Source organism: Chaetura pelagica, unplaced genomic scaffold, assembly GCF_000747805.2.
Source record: "Chaetura pelagica isolate M959 unplaced genomic scaffold, ChaPel_1.0 scaffold90, whole genome shotgun sequence".
Classification (NCBI taxonomy): Eukaryota; Metazoa; Chordata; class Aves; order Apodiformes; family Apodidae; genus Chaetura; species Chaetura pelagica.
Window position 1 is genome coordinate 18,020,755 of NW_009953496.1, and position 13,387 is coordinate 18,034,141.

General features: G+C 37.5%; 1 protein-coding gene across 1 annotated transcript in view; it reads right to left on the reverse strand.

Moving 5' to 3' along the window:
• BMP5 (bone morphogenetic protein 5) overlaps positions 1 to 13,387 on the reverse strand; it is a 54,022-nt gene that overhangs the window by 20,283 nt on the left and 20,352 nt on the right. Inside the window, exons 2-3 of the mRNA XM_009999197.1 lie at positions 9,508 to 9,700; positions 3,592 to 3,740 (exon numbers count right to left, since the gene is read on the reverse strand). Coding sequence (XP_009997499.1) covers positions 3,592 to 3,740; positions 9,508 to 9,700 — 342 coding nt within the window. The remainder of the gene's footprint in view (positions 1 to 3,591; positions 3,741 to 9,507; positions 9,701 to 13,387) is intronic.

Below are 13,387 nucleotides of genomic sequence, written 5' to 3' on the forward strand. Positions count from 1 at the left end.
AGCACCATGCAGTACTAAAAATCACCTTCATCAGCTAGGGCTCATCAAAGATACCACCAGTTTCTTTCCCTCTAATGTGCAGGCAAATGGAAAATAACTGAGAGCTGCAGTAATGTAAGAAAAGGCACAGAACTACATGGCTGTGAGAGCTAGCCAGGATGCTGTATTGGAGAGCTGTATATTTGGAACCTCTTCTATTCTGTGGATCATCAACAGTCAATGTCACTTGCTGCAGACAACACCAGCTTCTCTTCAGCAATAATATAAACAGCAAAGGGAGTAGTCTTGCAGCTTTTTACAATCAATCCTCCAGTAAAAGTGATGTTCAAACTGTTGTTAACTTCCAATTTTAAAAATGTTAAATGCAAATACAAAGGTGCTGATTCACTGGAACCTGTTTTAAGTCTTAGGAGACATATGGTTTATATACAGGAAAAGCATCACATGGAGCTTTTAGAATTGTTTCTGCATCTGCATTGATTTTATGCTGCAATTCATCTAACACCCACACTTCCATCAGTGTGAAAATGTTCACCTCTCATTTTAAACACCATGGAGAGTTTTGGTGTCAAAAGGAGGGAATCAGCCAAAAGGGGATGCTGCAGAATGTTGAGGAGACATTAAAAAAGAGAATAAAACCCCCTGATCCTTAATTTACCATAGCCCCGGGGAAACAGTGCATTATATGTTGACAGCTTCCATATGTGTCATGCAAACCTTTATTCTTACTGTTCAAAATAAAATGTCCCATTAAGAGAAAAAGTCTACATTTCATGCTAAATCGAGGCGTATGATACCAAATACTGTCTTAAAGAAAAAAGAAAACACATTCCAATGTCATGTGGTTTTTTGTATTTTTTCAGCATTTTCAAAAAGGGAAAAATGTGAATTACAACAACTAGATACTCTTCCAAAGCTGTTTTTATCACACTGTTATGCTAAATAGTTACAATTTTTTTTTATTCTTCATGTGGACATTATTATTATTTACACACTATCTTCAGGGATCACCAAAGAAATATATCTACACAAGTAACTGCCTAAATAGTCACAGATAAATAACTGTAAGAAAGATTACTGTTAACAGTTAACTATGTAGTAGAGCTCCAGAGTCTCAGTCATTACTGGCACCCCATTTTAAAGATGATGTATGAATAAATATAAAAATTAGTATGTAGTTACAGACTCCATTATCCAAAGTCCCAGTGCAGCACCTGAATACCTCAAACAGGGATCCCCCAACTTAACAGAATCCCATGTAGTTTAATGATCTGTTGCAAGGTTAATGGATCCGGTCTTACCATAAATGTCTCTCCAGTTATGGGGGCAGAACCACTCTAAACTTAATGGACAGCTGAAGGCATGAAGAAACATGCTTCAGACCTGCACAACCTAAAGATTTCTTGAGCCAAGGGAAGGTTTTTTGGTTGACTTGTACCAGTCTCTAAGCTTTCATAGAAAACTCGTTGGAGGGAAGGTGGGTGGGGTTCTCTGGGTTACAAACTGAGTCCACTACGTACTGAGTCATGTATAAAAATTCATGTTCCATCTGTACACAAACATGTCATTAAAGTGCTGGTGTTTCTAATAGCTTCCAGAAGTAACAGCAACCCAATAAAAATAATCAAAGCCTTAAGAGCAAAATTGTAAGAGCATGAAAGGATGATTTTGCTTATGCTAAGTTGAAGTGGTATAGCACAGGTATTCCCTATGGTTTTGGTAGTCCCTAGCAGGGCACTCTTCTTGCATGAATCAACTGAAAAGGGAACAGAAAGTCAGGGAAGGGGGGAATTCCCTCCTCACTCAAGCAGCTGTGTTGAGAAATTCAAATAAGTGAGGTGCAGAAGGTAAAGCTGACTGTGGCTTTGGAAATTAAAATAGAAACTTATCTATCACCTTTCTGATCTTGGGAGTAGGACAGGGGAAATATTTACACAAACTGTTCTTCTACAATTTCTTCAGTGTGTTAACCTAAAGGTTTCCTTTTACCCATACAAACTTTGCTGCTGTTTATTGAACGGATATAATTTTGAGGCTAGAACCAACAAATTGGTGGTTCCAGGGTTTCTTAATGAATGCCTTTCATGGATATTCAGTTTTCAATAATTTATGTATTTGAATCTCCTGGGAAAAAAAATACCAAAAACAACCTCAAGGATGGAGTTTGTTCTGGAGCAGAAAAGCTGGGCAGAAGCCAGTCCACCTAGTTTGGATGCTTGACGGAAGTGTCACCTCTCCAGAATTTTAGGGGCTTAAAAATGGCCTCACCAAACCTGGCTGCCTAGCAGAGCTGCTCCCCGAATAGCCCAAACTCAGGTGCTGTGCCTTTGAAGGCTGCTGAACGCAGCAAACAACCTGGTCTGCTTTGCTGCCTCCCTTTTCCACTGACTGTACTCCCACCCTACAGGCAGCATTGGGTGTAATGGTTGTCCACTCGGGTTCAAGCCTGACAACTCCCTTTTTTAAGTATCATGCCTAAAGGAGGACAGTTTTTGCATAACTCTCCAGCAGCCAGAGCACTTGCTGAAGAAGTATGAGAGGCTTTGTTCACAGCCCAGCTGAGCCTGAGGGAGAATTCAGATCAAAAACAAAGAGAAAGTGTAGCCAGAACAAAGAAAGAAGAAGAAGAAAAAAAAAAAATTAATCCTTACACCAGTGTCTCTTCTGCTACTCATTAACATTATGTCAGTTAAGGTTTAGATTAACTAGCATCATAGATCCCTTGACCTCTGACATAAAAGGCTTTTTGACAATAAAGAGCTAAATCTGTAAGTTTGCTTCTAAATAATATGGATTAAGTGAACCATCACAGGAAAAAAAAAGTATGTAAGTCTCTTTTTATTAGTTTCTAAAGAAGTCTAAGTATAGAACATTTCTTCTAAAAATATTATTTTTCATTGAGATGCATTTTCACATTTAAATGAAGAACATAACTGTAAATAATATAGTAGCCTATGAAATTTGTACTAAGGAACTCACAGTTCTGGCTTCAGTTTTGACAGTGTTCTTTCTAATTTTCAGCTACTTAATTTTTTCAAGAGATCAAATTTTTAACCCATTTCAGGGTAAAAAAGTTTCGAATTTTTAAAAATTATATAAAACAAAATTCCCACATTACTCTACTGTTAAACTATCTCAAACATCACTACCAGCACCTATGAGGTACCTCCTGAACTGTGCTGCGGCTTTTTTTATACTTCCTCAATACTTCAGCCCAGAAAGATCTTCAGAAACTTTCTAAAAACAAAAATTCCACAAATCTGCTTTATTTTTTGTATGTAATAATAAGTGGAAGAACATTAAAATGGAATGTCATTTTTTATGTAAGAACTTTTATCCCAAACTTCATTTAATTTAACTTGATTCAGTTAGCTTTATAATTGCCATATTTTACAGAATGAAGAATAATAGAATTAAGAAAAATAGAAAGCTTGTGAACTGTAGCTATGACAGGATAAGACTTGCATTCTTTGTTTAAACCTCTTAGTGTATTGTTGCCCAGTCAAGTTACAAAGCACCCACCCAGAAAAGGTTCCCAATAAGAGATGACAAGAGCATTTATGATGTTTTGATCTACAGTTATGATCTTACCGTCCCCGGTTTCAGCGCAGAGTTGCAAGCCAAGATTGTTCTGTGGATTAATCACCCAGTGATTGCTGGTCACAGTAATGTCAAACACAAACCAGCCCACATCAGTAGCTTCAGCCTTTCTTGTGTCCAACAGGAACAAATCTGCATCCCTAAATGAGAAAACAGAGTTAGGGCATTCAATTATTATTATTATTATTTGTCCTTAATTTTCTTGCTGACAATAACTTCCCAGAGTCCAAATGAATAATCCTTTAACATATCCTCATCACAACACAGTACAGCATGTGCTCTGGCTAACATGTAGTTGTTAAGTATAGTACAGGTATTTCCCCTGAGAGGCCTTTTTGAAATGAGTCTCAGCATGTGAAAGCTACAGCTCTGGAAAATCTGAAAAATCCAGCTTCCTGATATAAATACACAAATTATGTTCTTGAGGCTGTGGATGGGGATTCATCTTTCAGTACTAGAATGTCTCAGGAAAATTAACGTCTATAAACCACTCAGTGTAAAAGACAAAAAATGTCAAAATCACAGCCCAGTTTCAAATAAAATTCAAAGGCTTAGTGTTCCTAAAAAATCTGTTATTAATAACACATGACAACAGCTATGTCATATGACAAAACATGAATAGATGACAGTTCAGACAGTTTCATAATAATACAGATGTTTAGAAAATAAGTCTCTATATCGAAGTCGAAATTGTATATCTATTCAAGAATACAGTTGTTACATTTTAACCCTCAGTGCCCTGGCATATTCTCAAATTCATTCCCATGAAATCTCCCAGTAATTCAGAAGGGCTGCCCAGGGGAGTTGGTGTAATCATATTATTGAATGTTTTGCATGGATGGTTTATTTGTTCTGTTTTCACATATCTCCTGAACAATTGGTTCCAGAACCACATCTGTATTACAAATAGTTTACTACAATGACCACACTAAACTCAAGATATTTAACTCTCATCGGTTTCATTTTACATGCTTCTACAAAGCAGCACACATTATTAAAAACTGTTTTCACTATTTAGCCCTTTAAACCTAAGTCTATAGTTAGAGAAACCTATTTCTTTTCTGCCATAAATAGTAATCAAAACAAGAAAAAGTACTTTATTCTAAATTTTTATTATCCGAATCAACTAAAGATAGACCTAGCTTGTACAGACCTTGGAATCACACTGTTAGCTTAGAGACAGAATTAATATATCCTTCAAGGGATAAGACAGATGGAAATAATAGGCTTTGTGTATAGAAAGTGGATTTAAAATGGTCCTGTCACTGTATTCTTAAGTTGCTTAATTGCAACAACGTAGTAGGAAGATACTGTCTTATTTAGACTGAAGACTGTAAATGCACCTAGAAGGTCTGATACTAAAACAAAACATCACATGCAGCTCTTGAAACTGTGGTTGTTTAACAGTCAGGAAAAGAAGTATGTCATGACATAGCTAATGAGCCATCATGAACATGTGTTTACTTACATGTGAGAAATATCTGCAGAAACAGACTAAAGAGCTCAGAAATTATAAAGAAGAGTTGATGTTGGGGTTTTTTGTTGTTTAAAAAATAAATGAATTAGTTTATTGAAAGGGCTGTCTTTCAAGTCATCTTTTTATTTCTCCTAGAGGATAATCTTATGCTGGGCTCTTATCACTTCCATTCTAGTAGCACTGTGCTAATGACTACACAAGGAAAAAACATATGCTCTTCCTCTGGAGCTAACATGAAAACAGTCTTACAATTCAAAAGAGCCTGACCTGCTATGCTAGCACTGAACACATTAAAAATGTAATGTAAGCTCAGAAATAGCACTCTCTGGATCCCTACATTCCAACTTCTTTCTCTAATAAGCAGTTTTATCAGAACTTTAAAGCTGAATGGTTTAATTCTGAATATTACAGTCTTTCAGGCATTTATAAATATTTATTGTAACATTCAGTAGATTTAATAGAAAACTGAAAATTGTTTGGACTATAAAATACTATCATGTAACAGTGCTGGTTTTCACATTTATTTTGTTTCCTACTAGAATACATAATTGTTTTCCCATATAGATTCTATCCGATCCAAACTTTGCTGGGACTGATACAAAATGCTCTCAAAAGCCAGGATGTACAACATCTCATATGCCAAATCAAAACAGGGCAGTATTAATGGTGCAATCCAGAAATCCCTAGAGAGGACAATTTTCCCCTATGGATCTCACCTCAGTGTGAGTTTATTATTTTGTACTGCACCAGAAACTCACACTAGAGTCTTTGGTATTGATATGTCAAACTTCTTGTTTGCCTTCCTACAAGCATAGTGATCTGAGTAAGGTAATAGAGTCCAAGAGACAAATTGTTCTTATTCATTAACTAAAAAATTAATTGTGAGTACCTAGGGAAAACTAGAACTGATTCTCTAGAGCACATAGTAAAACAGAGAAAATGTCTCTGGACCAGTGTTAATTATCTAGCCACATAACAGCAATTTTCTACAGAACTACAAAGTATTTGTCAGGGAAAAAAAAGCAAGTTTTTCACAATTAATATAAACATAAGGTGAAAACCTGCCTCCTGCAGAGGCAGTGAGAACTCTGGGATTAGGATTCCCCCATTAGCTGGTGTCATTCACTCAAACTTCTCATCACATTTTGTGAAATTTTTAATTTTGAAATTATCCTTTATTCTGAGTAAAGAAAAAAAACAACAACCTATCACACTTAAAATGAAAAACAGCTGCAAATTCTGGCTCTAATTTAAAAAATTATTTCTATATAAAAAATAGGCCACAACACATAATAAAAAAAGTAAGATATTATGTCATAAATAGCTTGAAATGTAACAGTGAACACATTTAGGCAGAATACAGCTGATTGGCTTTACCTTTATAGGGGCTGTTTAAGTTTAGTGATCTCAGTTTCGTCCCAAATGGCAAATTGTCTACAGCAGAAATGCTACAACAGGCAAGAATTTCAGCAAAGAGGCCGTGGGCAGAATGTCTAAGAAGCTTCAGATCTCCTGAGTCACTTAAGCAAGTAAAGGTGGAATAAACCATCTCTATGTTCCTTGAAACTCAGTGAAGTTTTCAACCAGATCAGATCATAATCAGTACGTAACAGGCCATCCCCATAATGCTGCTTCACCTCTCGCCTCATTCCAGAAAGCTGCTTTAGTGTCTTCATGCCACTTGAGTGTTCTCTAATGTGAGAAGAATCCTTGGGGTTTAGTTAAATTAGTGGCTTGCTGCCACCAGATCATGAACAAGGATTTGGCCTGTTGGACTACATTACTTTCGTCATGAGAAAAGGCCCAGGCAGGAAAACATTGGCAGGGCTGTGTAGGAAAGTTTGCCTTGCCACAGGCTGTGCTGTACATGCTTCCTTAGAACAAACAGAAAACTTCAATCCCAAAAACTGTAATTTCAGCAAACAGCAAATTCAATACACACACACATCAGCAGTCATGCTGCCACAGAGACAAAAATGTTCAGGACTACAACATAACCCTTAGACTGCAACTGAGAAATGCTAAACCCTGACCATTCCTTGCCTGAAAGCACGGCAGGTTTGTGTTTGGGATGGCAGAGCCCTGTCAGACACCCATCTTTCCTGTTCAAAGCAAAAAAGGGTGGAAGAGCAGGGTCAAACCCAGCAGCTTTGCTGTGGCATGGCACTAGTAAGGAGTGTGGAACATTACAGAATCTTGGTTTGGGTTGGAAAAGACCGTAACGATCATCTGGATCCAATGCCCCTGCATGGCCTGGGACGTTTTCCACGAGACAAGGTTGCACAAAGCACCGTCCAGTCCGGTCTTGAGCGCTTCCACTGAGTGGACATCCACAAATTCCCTGGGAAACCTCTGCCAGTGTCTCAACACCTTCACAATTCTCTCATTCTCACATTCTGCAGTTGCAGCTTATGAAAATTTTATACCTAGAATATCATGTACCTATGTACAACAAATCTGACGGGCAAAGTCAAGAATAACAGTAATGACCTCTAGGTGCCAAAGCAAAAACTGTGGCTGAAATATCCTTGGAAGCTTTTCTGTCTGGAGGTGTCAAGAATCTGGTGGGAAAAGTTCCGTTTCTAATTTGAACAGTGGAGAGCTTGTGAGCTTATGGCCTTCTCCTATCCTGCCCTACTGAGGCATTTCTTTCTATATACTCCATATACAAGTAGAGACTGGCAACATTGACAATAAGAGGGAAACACTTAGTTGATATCTGGAGTTTCTGTAGTTGTACTGGTGAAATCAAATGGGTGATAGAGCATTGCAATGCTCCCCTTATGTTCCCCTTTCCAGCATCATGCTTCCACTCAAGGGTATGGGCCTTTTGTTTTTATAAATAGAAATAAAAAATGTTTCTATGTTCATATTTATGTATTGAAAGAAATTAAGAGCATTCTTTAATGATTTCACAGACACAGTTGTCATTTCAACAAGTCAGATAATATTAAAGTGTCACCTTACTTCAGTGTATTACGCCATTTTACTTTCCCTAAAACAGGATAGAAACCAATTACAATCATTAAGGAAAAAAAAAAAAAAAGCAACAACAACAAAAAAGCAACAAGTTATTAGAAAAATTAACTTCTTCCCCTAGGTCTTAATAAAAATCTATTGAGATTGCAGGTGAAAAGCTTTCATTACCCTTACCTTGACCTGTGCTCTTAAAAAAAAAAATGTTTTGTTCCTTCCTGCTTAATTCCTTCCTCCAAGAAGTTTCTTTTAGAATCTTCATCAAAAACTACTTTTGCAAGTCGGATATAGAGGTAAAAAAAATAATAATACTGCACTGTTTTATTGCTGCCCAGATTTACTAAGAGAGCAGAAAGCATTATGGAAGGATGAGTGATTCCCTCCCATTGATTCTACTCCATTGATATGTGACTCCCTCTTCTTAGACATAAAAATTCTAGAACTTGATGTTCAGTGATCTCACCTGAAAGAGACAAGCTCAAGACGCTGTGAGTAGAAAAGAGACTTGAACTAACTGGCAATCGGGCATTTCTTTTTTCCTCCAGAATACTGTCTACGTTTAGCCTGACATTTTTTTTTCCTTTTGCTAAACATACCCAGGTTAGAAAAGTTTTGTTTGTTCCAAGATGAGGGAGAATTTCTTGTTTATCTTAAAACAAATTTGTTTTTTCTCACTTTCATGTGTAAAGGCATATACCAATTTAATTTCAAAACCCAAATTGTGGGTATGTGTACCTTTTTTCAGAAGCATCTTGAAACTGCTAGTGGTTTTTAGTGGGAATTTTCAGGTATTTTGCTACTTTGCCTGGGAGAATTTGGTCATTTACTCAGGTCTCACAGAGTCTCAGAAATATGTCACACAGAGAGCTCCAGAAACTCAGATGCAGAGATTTGCTTATGTTTAACATCATATTTGGTTTAATTTTCAGTTATGGCGAGCTGCATGTGTTAAGTGTGCATATGTCATCTTAAAGTCAGTATACGACTTTATCTTTTAATTACATTCAGCAGAATACTAAAACACATGCAAAAACCCCATGCTCCTTCAAACACAAACACAGTTGAACCATTTATCTGCCTTTAAGGAGCTAAATGAATCTTGGCTGGTAGTACCTCAGCGTCAGCAAATGGTGCTTTTCCCAGATCCAGATGCTTAGACTCTACATACGACTCCACCATTTGCTCACTGAGAGCACGAACCCTCACCCCCTCTGTGCATGGGCAGACTATTTGGATATGTAACTCTCCATAAACCTGGAATAAATTACATTGAAGATAAGTTTTACTCTTGCTCAGTATTTTTTGTCATTGTCTAGGAATTAATATTGCACAAACCACAGTGATAGCAATGAGGCCTCCCTGAAGAGACATTTGTGATCCACTATTGTTTCTGTAATTAAGATAGAAAGATGAGACATTATTCAACATGTGATATGTTCATGCCAACAGGGTACCTGTTTGGGTACTCCTTGATGATCTGATATACGCTAATCTGAATTGTTTCATTCTCAAAGCGGCCGTTGCTTCGATCCTTGTATATCCGGAATTCAGCTGCTGTCACTGCCTCTCCGTGCGGGATTTGAGTCAGGTCAAATCGGAACTCTTTGTAGTGCCTCCGCTGGTGAGAGAAGTCCTTGTCCCTTTCAACTGTGAGAAAAAGAGTTGAACGTGAATTAAAGAGGTGAAACCAATGTCTATTTCCCATGATTAATGGAGTGCTCCCCGTGCTTGGGAGTAAACAAACAGGACAATATAAAACTGCTCAAATAATAAAACCACAAGCCCAGACATACTTCCAGTTAAAGGAAATTCCACCAGCCCAGTGTCTTCAGTTCAAAAGAAAAAAGAAAAAAACAACCTTGGTGACTTTTATACGAATTCCAGAAGCTGGAATGGAAAGAGTATAAAAAAAGCTGAAAGAAGGCATGTTATAAAGTAGCTAGAAATATGGACAGACTCAAAGCTGTGTAAGTATTTAGAGCTTCAGTGTAGTCATAAGCACAGCAGAAGTAATGTCAGAGCCATAGATGACTTTAGAAAACACTAAGGCTGCTAATAGCCAGGCAGATGAGAGAAATGCTGCTCATTTCCACTTAAGGTAGTAAATTTTGAACTGGTACTAAAGTCAACTGAGACAACTATATATTCAAGAAGCCATCACATCATACAGATTAACACATTTTATACTCTAATGGCATAAATTTCATTTTGCCAGCAGCCAGAAGAAGGAGCCATGAATCAGTTCTGACACCCCAGCAGCAAAGGAACCCCCACTCCTGGCTTAAGGTGTCCCTTCCAACAGGTGGGCAGGTGCAGCTCCCACTGCTTCTGACTGCCACAATTTAAAATAAAAAAGTTAACATCATCATTGCTTAATTCAGGACTGCATGGAATTTTAAGGGGGGGTAAACAGAGGATTTTCAATTATGTGAGTTTACAGCTGATTTGGGGCTAATTCCACTGTCTGCTGCCGTTCTGGCCCTGTGTTAGGAGCAAATTCTGCAATGTAATACATGTTTTGATGTGGCAAGGAAACCTACAGGCCACAGTATCGGCTGATGAACATTTTATGTGAGTAATATTTCAGATTTTACAGATGTGGAAAAAAAAATGATCCATGGTTTCCACTGCCACAGGGTGCAATGTAACATTGACCTCGAAAGCAGCTGTGCTTTGTGAGAAGAGAGAACTTCTCACTTCTGGGGAAGTTCCACCTGCCTCGTGAGATAGGTTCTTGCTTTACTGATGGTGGACAAAACTTGAAACACTAAGAGCTGGGATTTGGTTTGGGTAATCACCTAAACATTTATGACTGCACCCAGCTCCACTAAATGATCCCTCCTATAACCCCTGCTTTTTTATTGCCTTTTAAGATTAAGAGTTCTCCGACCTGAGGAAGGAACACTGTCAGTTCTGAAAAAATGCATATTTAGATTACTGTATGTCACTTGTATAAATAATTAAATGTGTATGTTACTACAATATATATATATATATGTATAATTGTCCTAACATACTTGTGGGTACATGCAAGCAATTTTGTCTACGTACACATGTATGTTTCCATAAACAATTAAATGTGTATGTTACTACAATATATATATGTATAATTGCCCTAACATACTTGTGGGTACATGCAAGCAATTTTGTCTACATACACATGTATGTTTCCATAAACATGTGTTTACATGTGTGTATATACATAGAATCATAGAATGGTTTGGGTTCAAAGGGACTTTAGAGATCACCTAGTTTCAATACCCCTACCCTGGGCAGGGACACCCCCCCTAGATCAGGTTGCTCAATGCCCCATCCAGCCTGGCCTAGAACACCTCCAGGGATGGGCCATCCACAGCTTCTCTGGGCAACTGGTGCTGGTGTCTCACCATCCTTACAGTAAAGAATTTCTTCCAAATACCTAATCAAAATCTACCCTCTTTCCACTTAAAGCAATTACCCCTTGTCTTATCACTACATGTCCTTGTGTATTATTATAAGGCATGTGTAGTCTTAAAAAATAGAAATGTACTAAAAGAAAAAAAACCCCAAACAAAGAAACCCCAAACAAAGAAAAACCCCAACAACAAAAACCGACAAAGAAACCTCAACAATTTGGCCTTGCTATATAAAGGTGCAGTTATGGACATATTAAAGTGAGAGCTATTGAAGAAAACCTATTTACATTTTCAGAGCAGTAGTTACAAGTTAAGTCACCTGTGGCCATGTAGCTAGTCCTTTACAGTACACTTCCCTTTCACCCTTTCAGAAATGTAAATTATCCTTATTTTCAGTGGTATATATTTTCTTAGATGTACAAATCTATATTGCTTGAAGAACCACAAAAAATAAAATATATAGAACACCATATCTTTGGTGAAAATGAACTTTTTCCTGACTGACAAAAGGAAAATTGTCTGCTAACTGTGAGGTTTTCTTGGCTCAAGTGCATATTTAACTTACATGGGTTTGCCATCGTATTCTATGTAGAAAAAGTAAAGCAGAAAAGAGGCAGGAGCATGTAAACTGGCTGCCCTGTACCTGAAGATGAATGGGCTGCTACTGAAAAGAAACAGGATACAGGTTATTTAGCAGCTCCACTGCCCAGTTCTAAACTGTGAGATATATACAGAAATCTAACTTGAGGTTTGGCATTTGTTTGCTTCTTTTTTTTTTTCTTTTTTTTTTTAATGTCCATGTAAGCCTTTCATTTTGGAGAGAAGTTGGCAGAGATAACCAGATGCAAATCTACTGAACTGGGAAGGACCTCTCTAGTGCAAAGAGATTGCTGCAAGTTTCTAAGGTTATAACTGAGCATTTTGAAGATAATGTCAAACAGATATGTCAATAACCTTTAAATGAAAAATATATTGAAGGCAGACTTAATGTAGCAACCCTCTCTGATATCTCTGGTTAGTATTCAACAAGTATTTACCAGCTTGTGCAGGTAACTAAACACTACTTACTATGAGTAAGCATTGGAGAATTAGACGCTGAATAAAAGGTTTAAATGCCAGCACTTCTGGCCTGATTTTTGTTTGGGTTTGAGGTTTCCTTTTGTCTAGTTTCTTGCAAGTACCTTCTAATTAGTAACATTAGTTTGGAAACAGCAGTTGTCTCCCTACATGTTCTAGTCTGGAGAGAAACTTCTACAATACCCTGCAATAGCATTGGTGGAGTTTTCTCAGGACTACTCACAACTGCTGGAAGAATAATGATAGCCACTTCCTGATGGGCCCAAAACTATTTATTACAGCTCACAAAGATAGTCATTATCTGTGTTCCCATGTACCCCCAAGGAAGACACAGCACTGCCATCTGAAATGGACACAAGTTTTCAGGATCTGGATATACTAACTTGAAACATCAGAGGTGGCTGGGGGCAAGGTATAATAAGAATACACGTTTTAATTATAAATCCCCTCTCACTGCTTGTTTAACATATTTTCTCAGTGATTTATATTTATTAAACTTATTTATATCATTAAAAAGCTGATGACACTAAGCTGGGAGAAGTGGCTGACACACCAGAAGGCTATGCTGTCATTCAGTGAGACCTGGACAGGCTGGAAAGTTGGGCAGGGAGAAACTTGATGAAGTTCAACAAGTGCAAGACAAGTTAAGATCTTGCATTACATAGTAGACAAATAAAGCTGTGGCCATGATGTTGCAATACTGACTAATTACTAGAACACTGGCCAAGTTATAAAAGAAAAATGTTATTTAATTATATTGAGCATTTTTAATACCAAAAATAATACAGAAGTCTTGATCCCTTCTGCATCTAATAAATACCTTGTCAGGGAAGACTGAATGCCCAGCAGGGTATCTCTCATG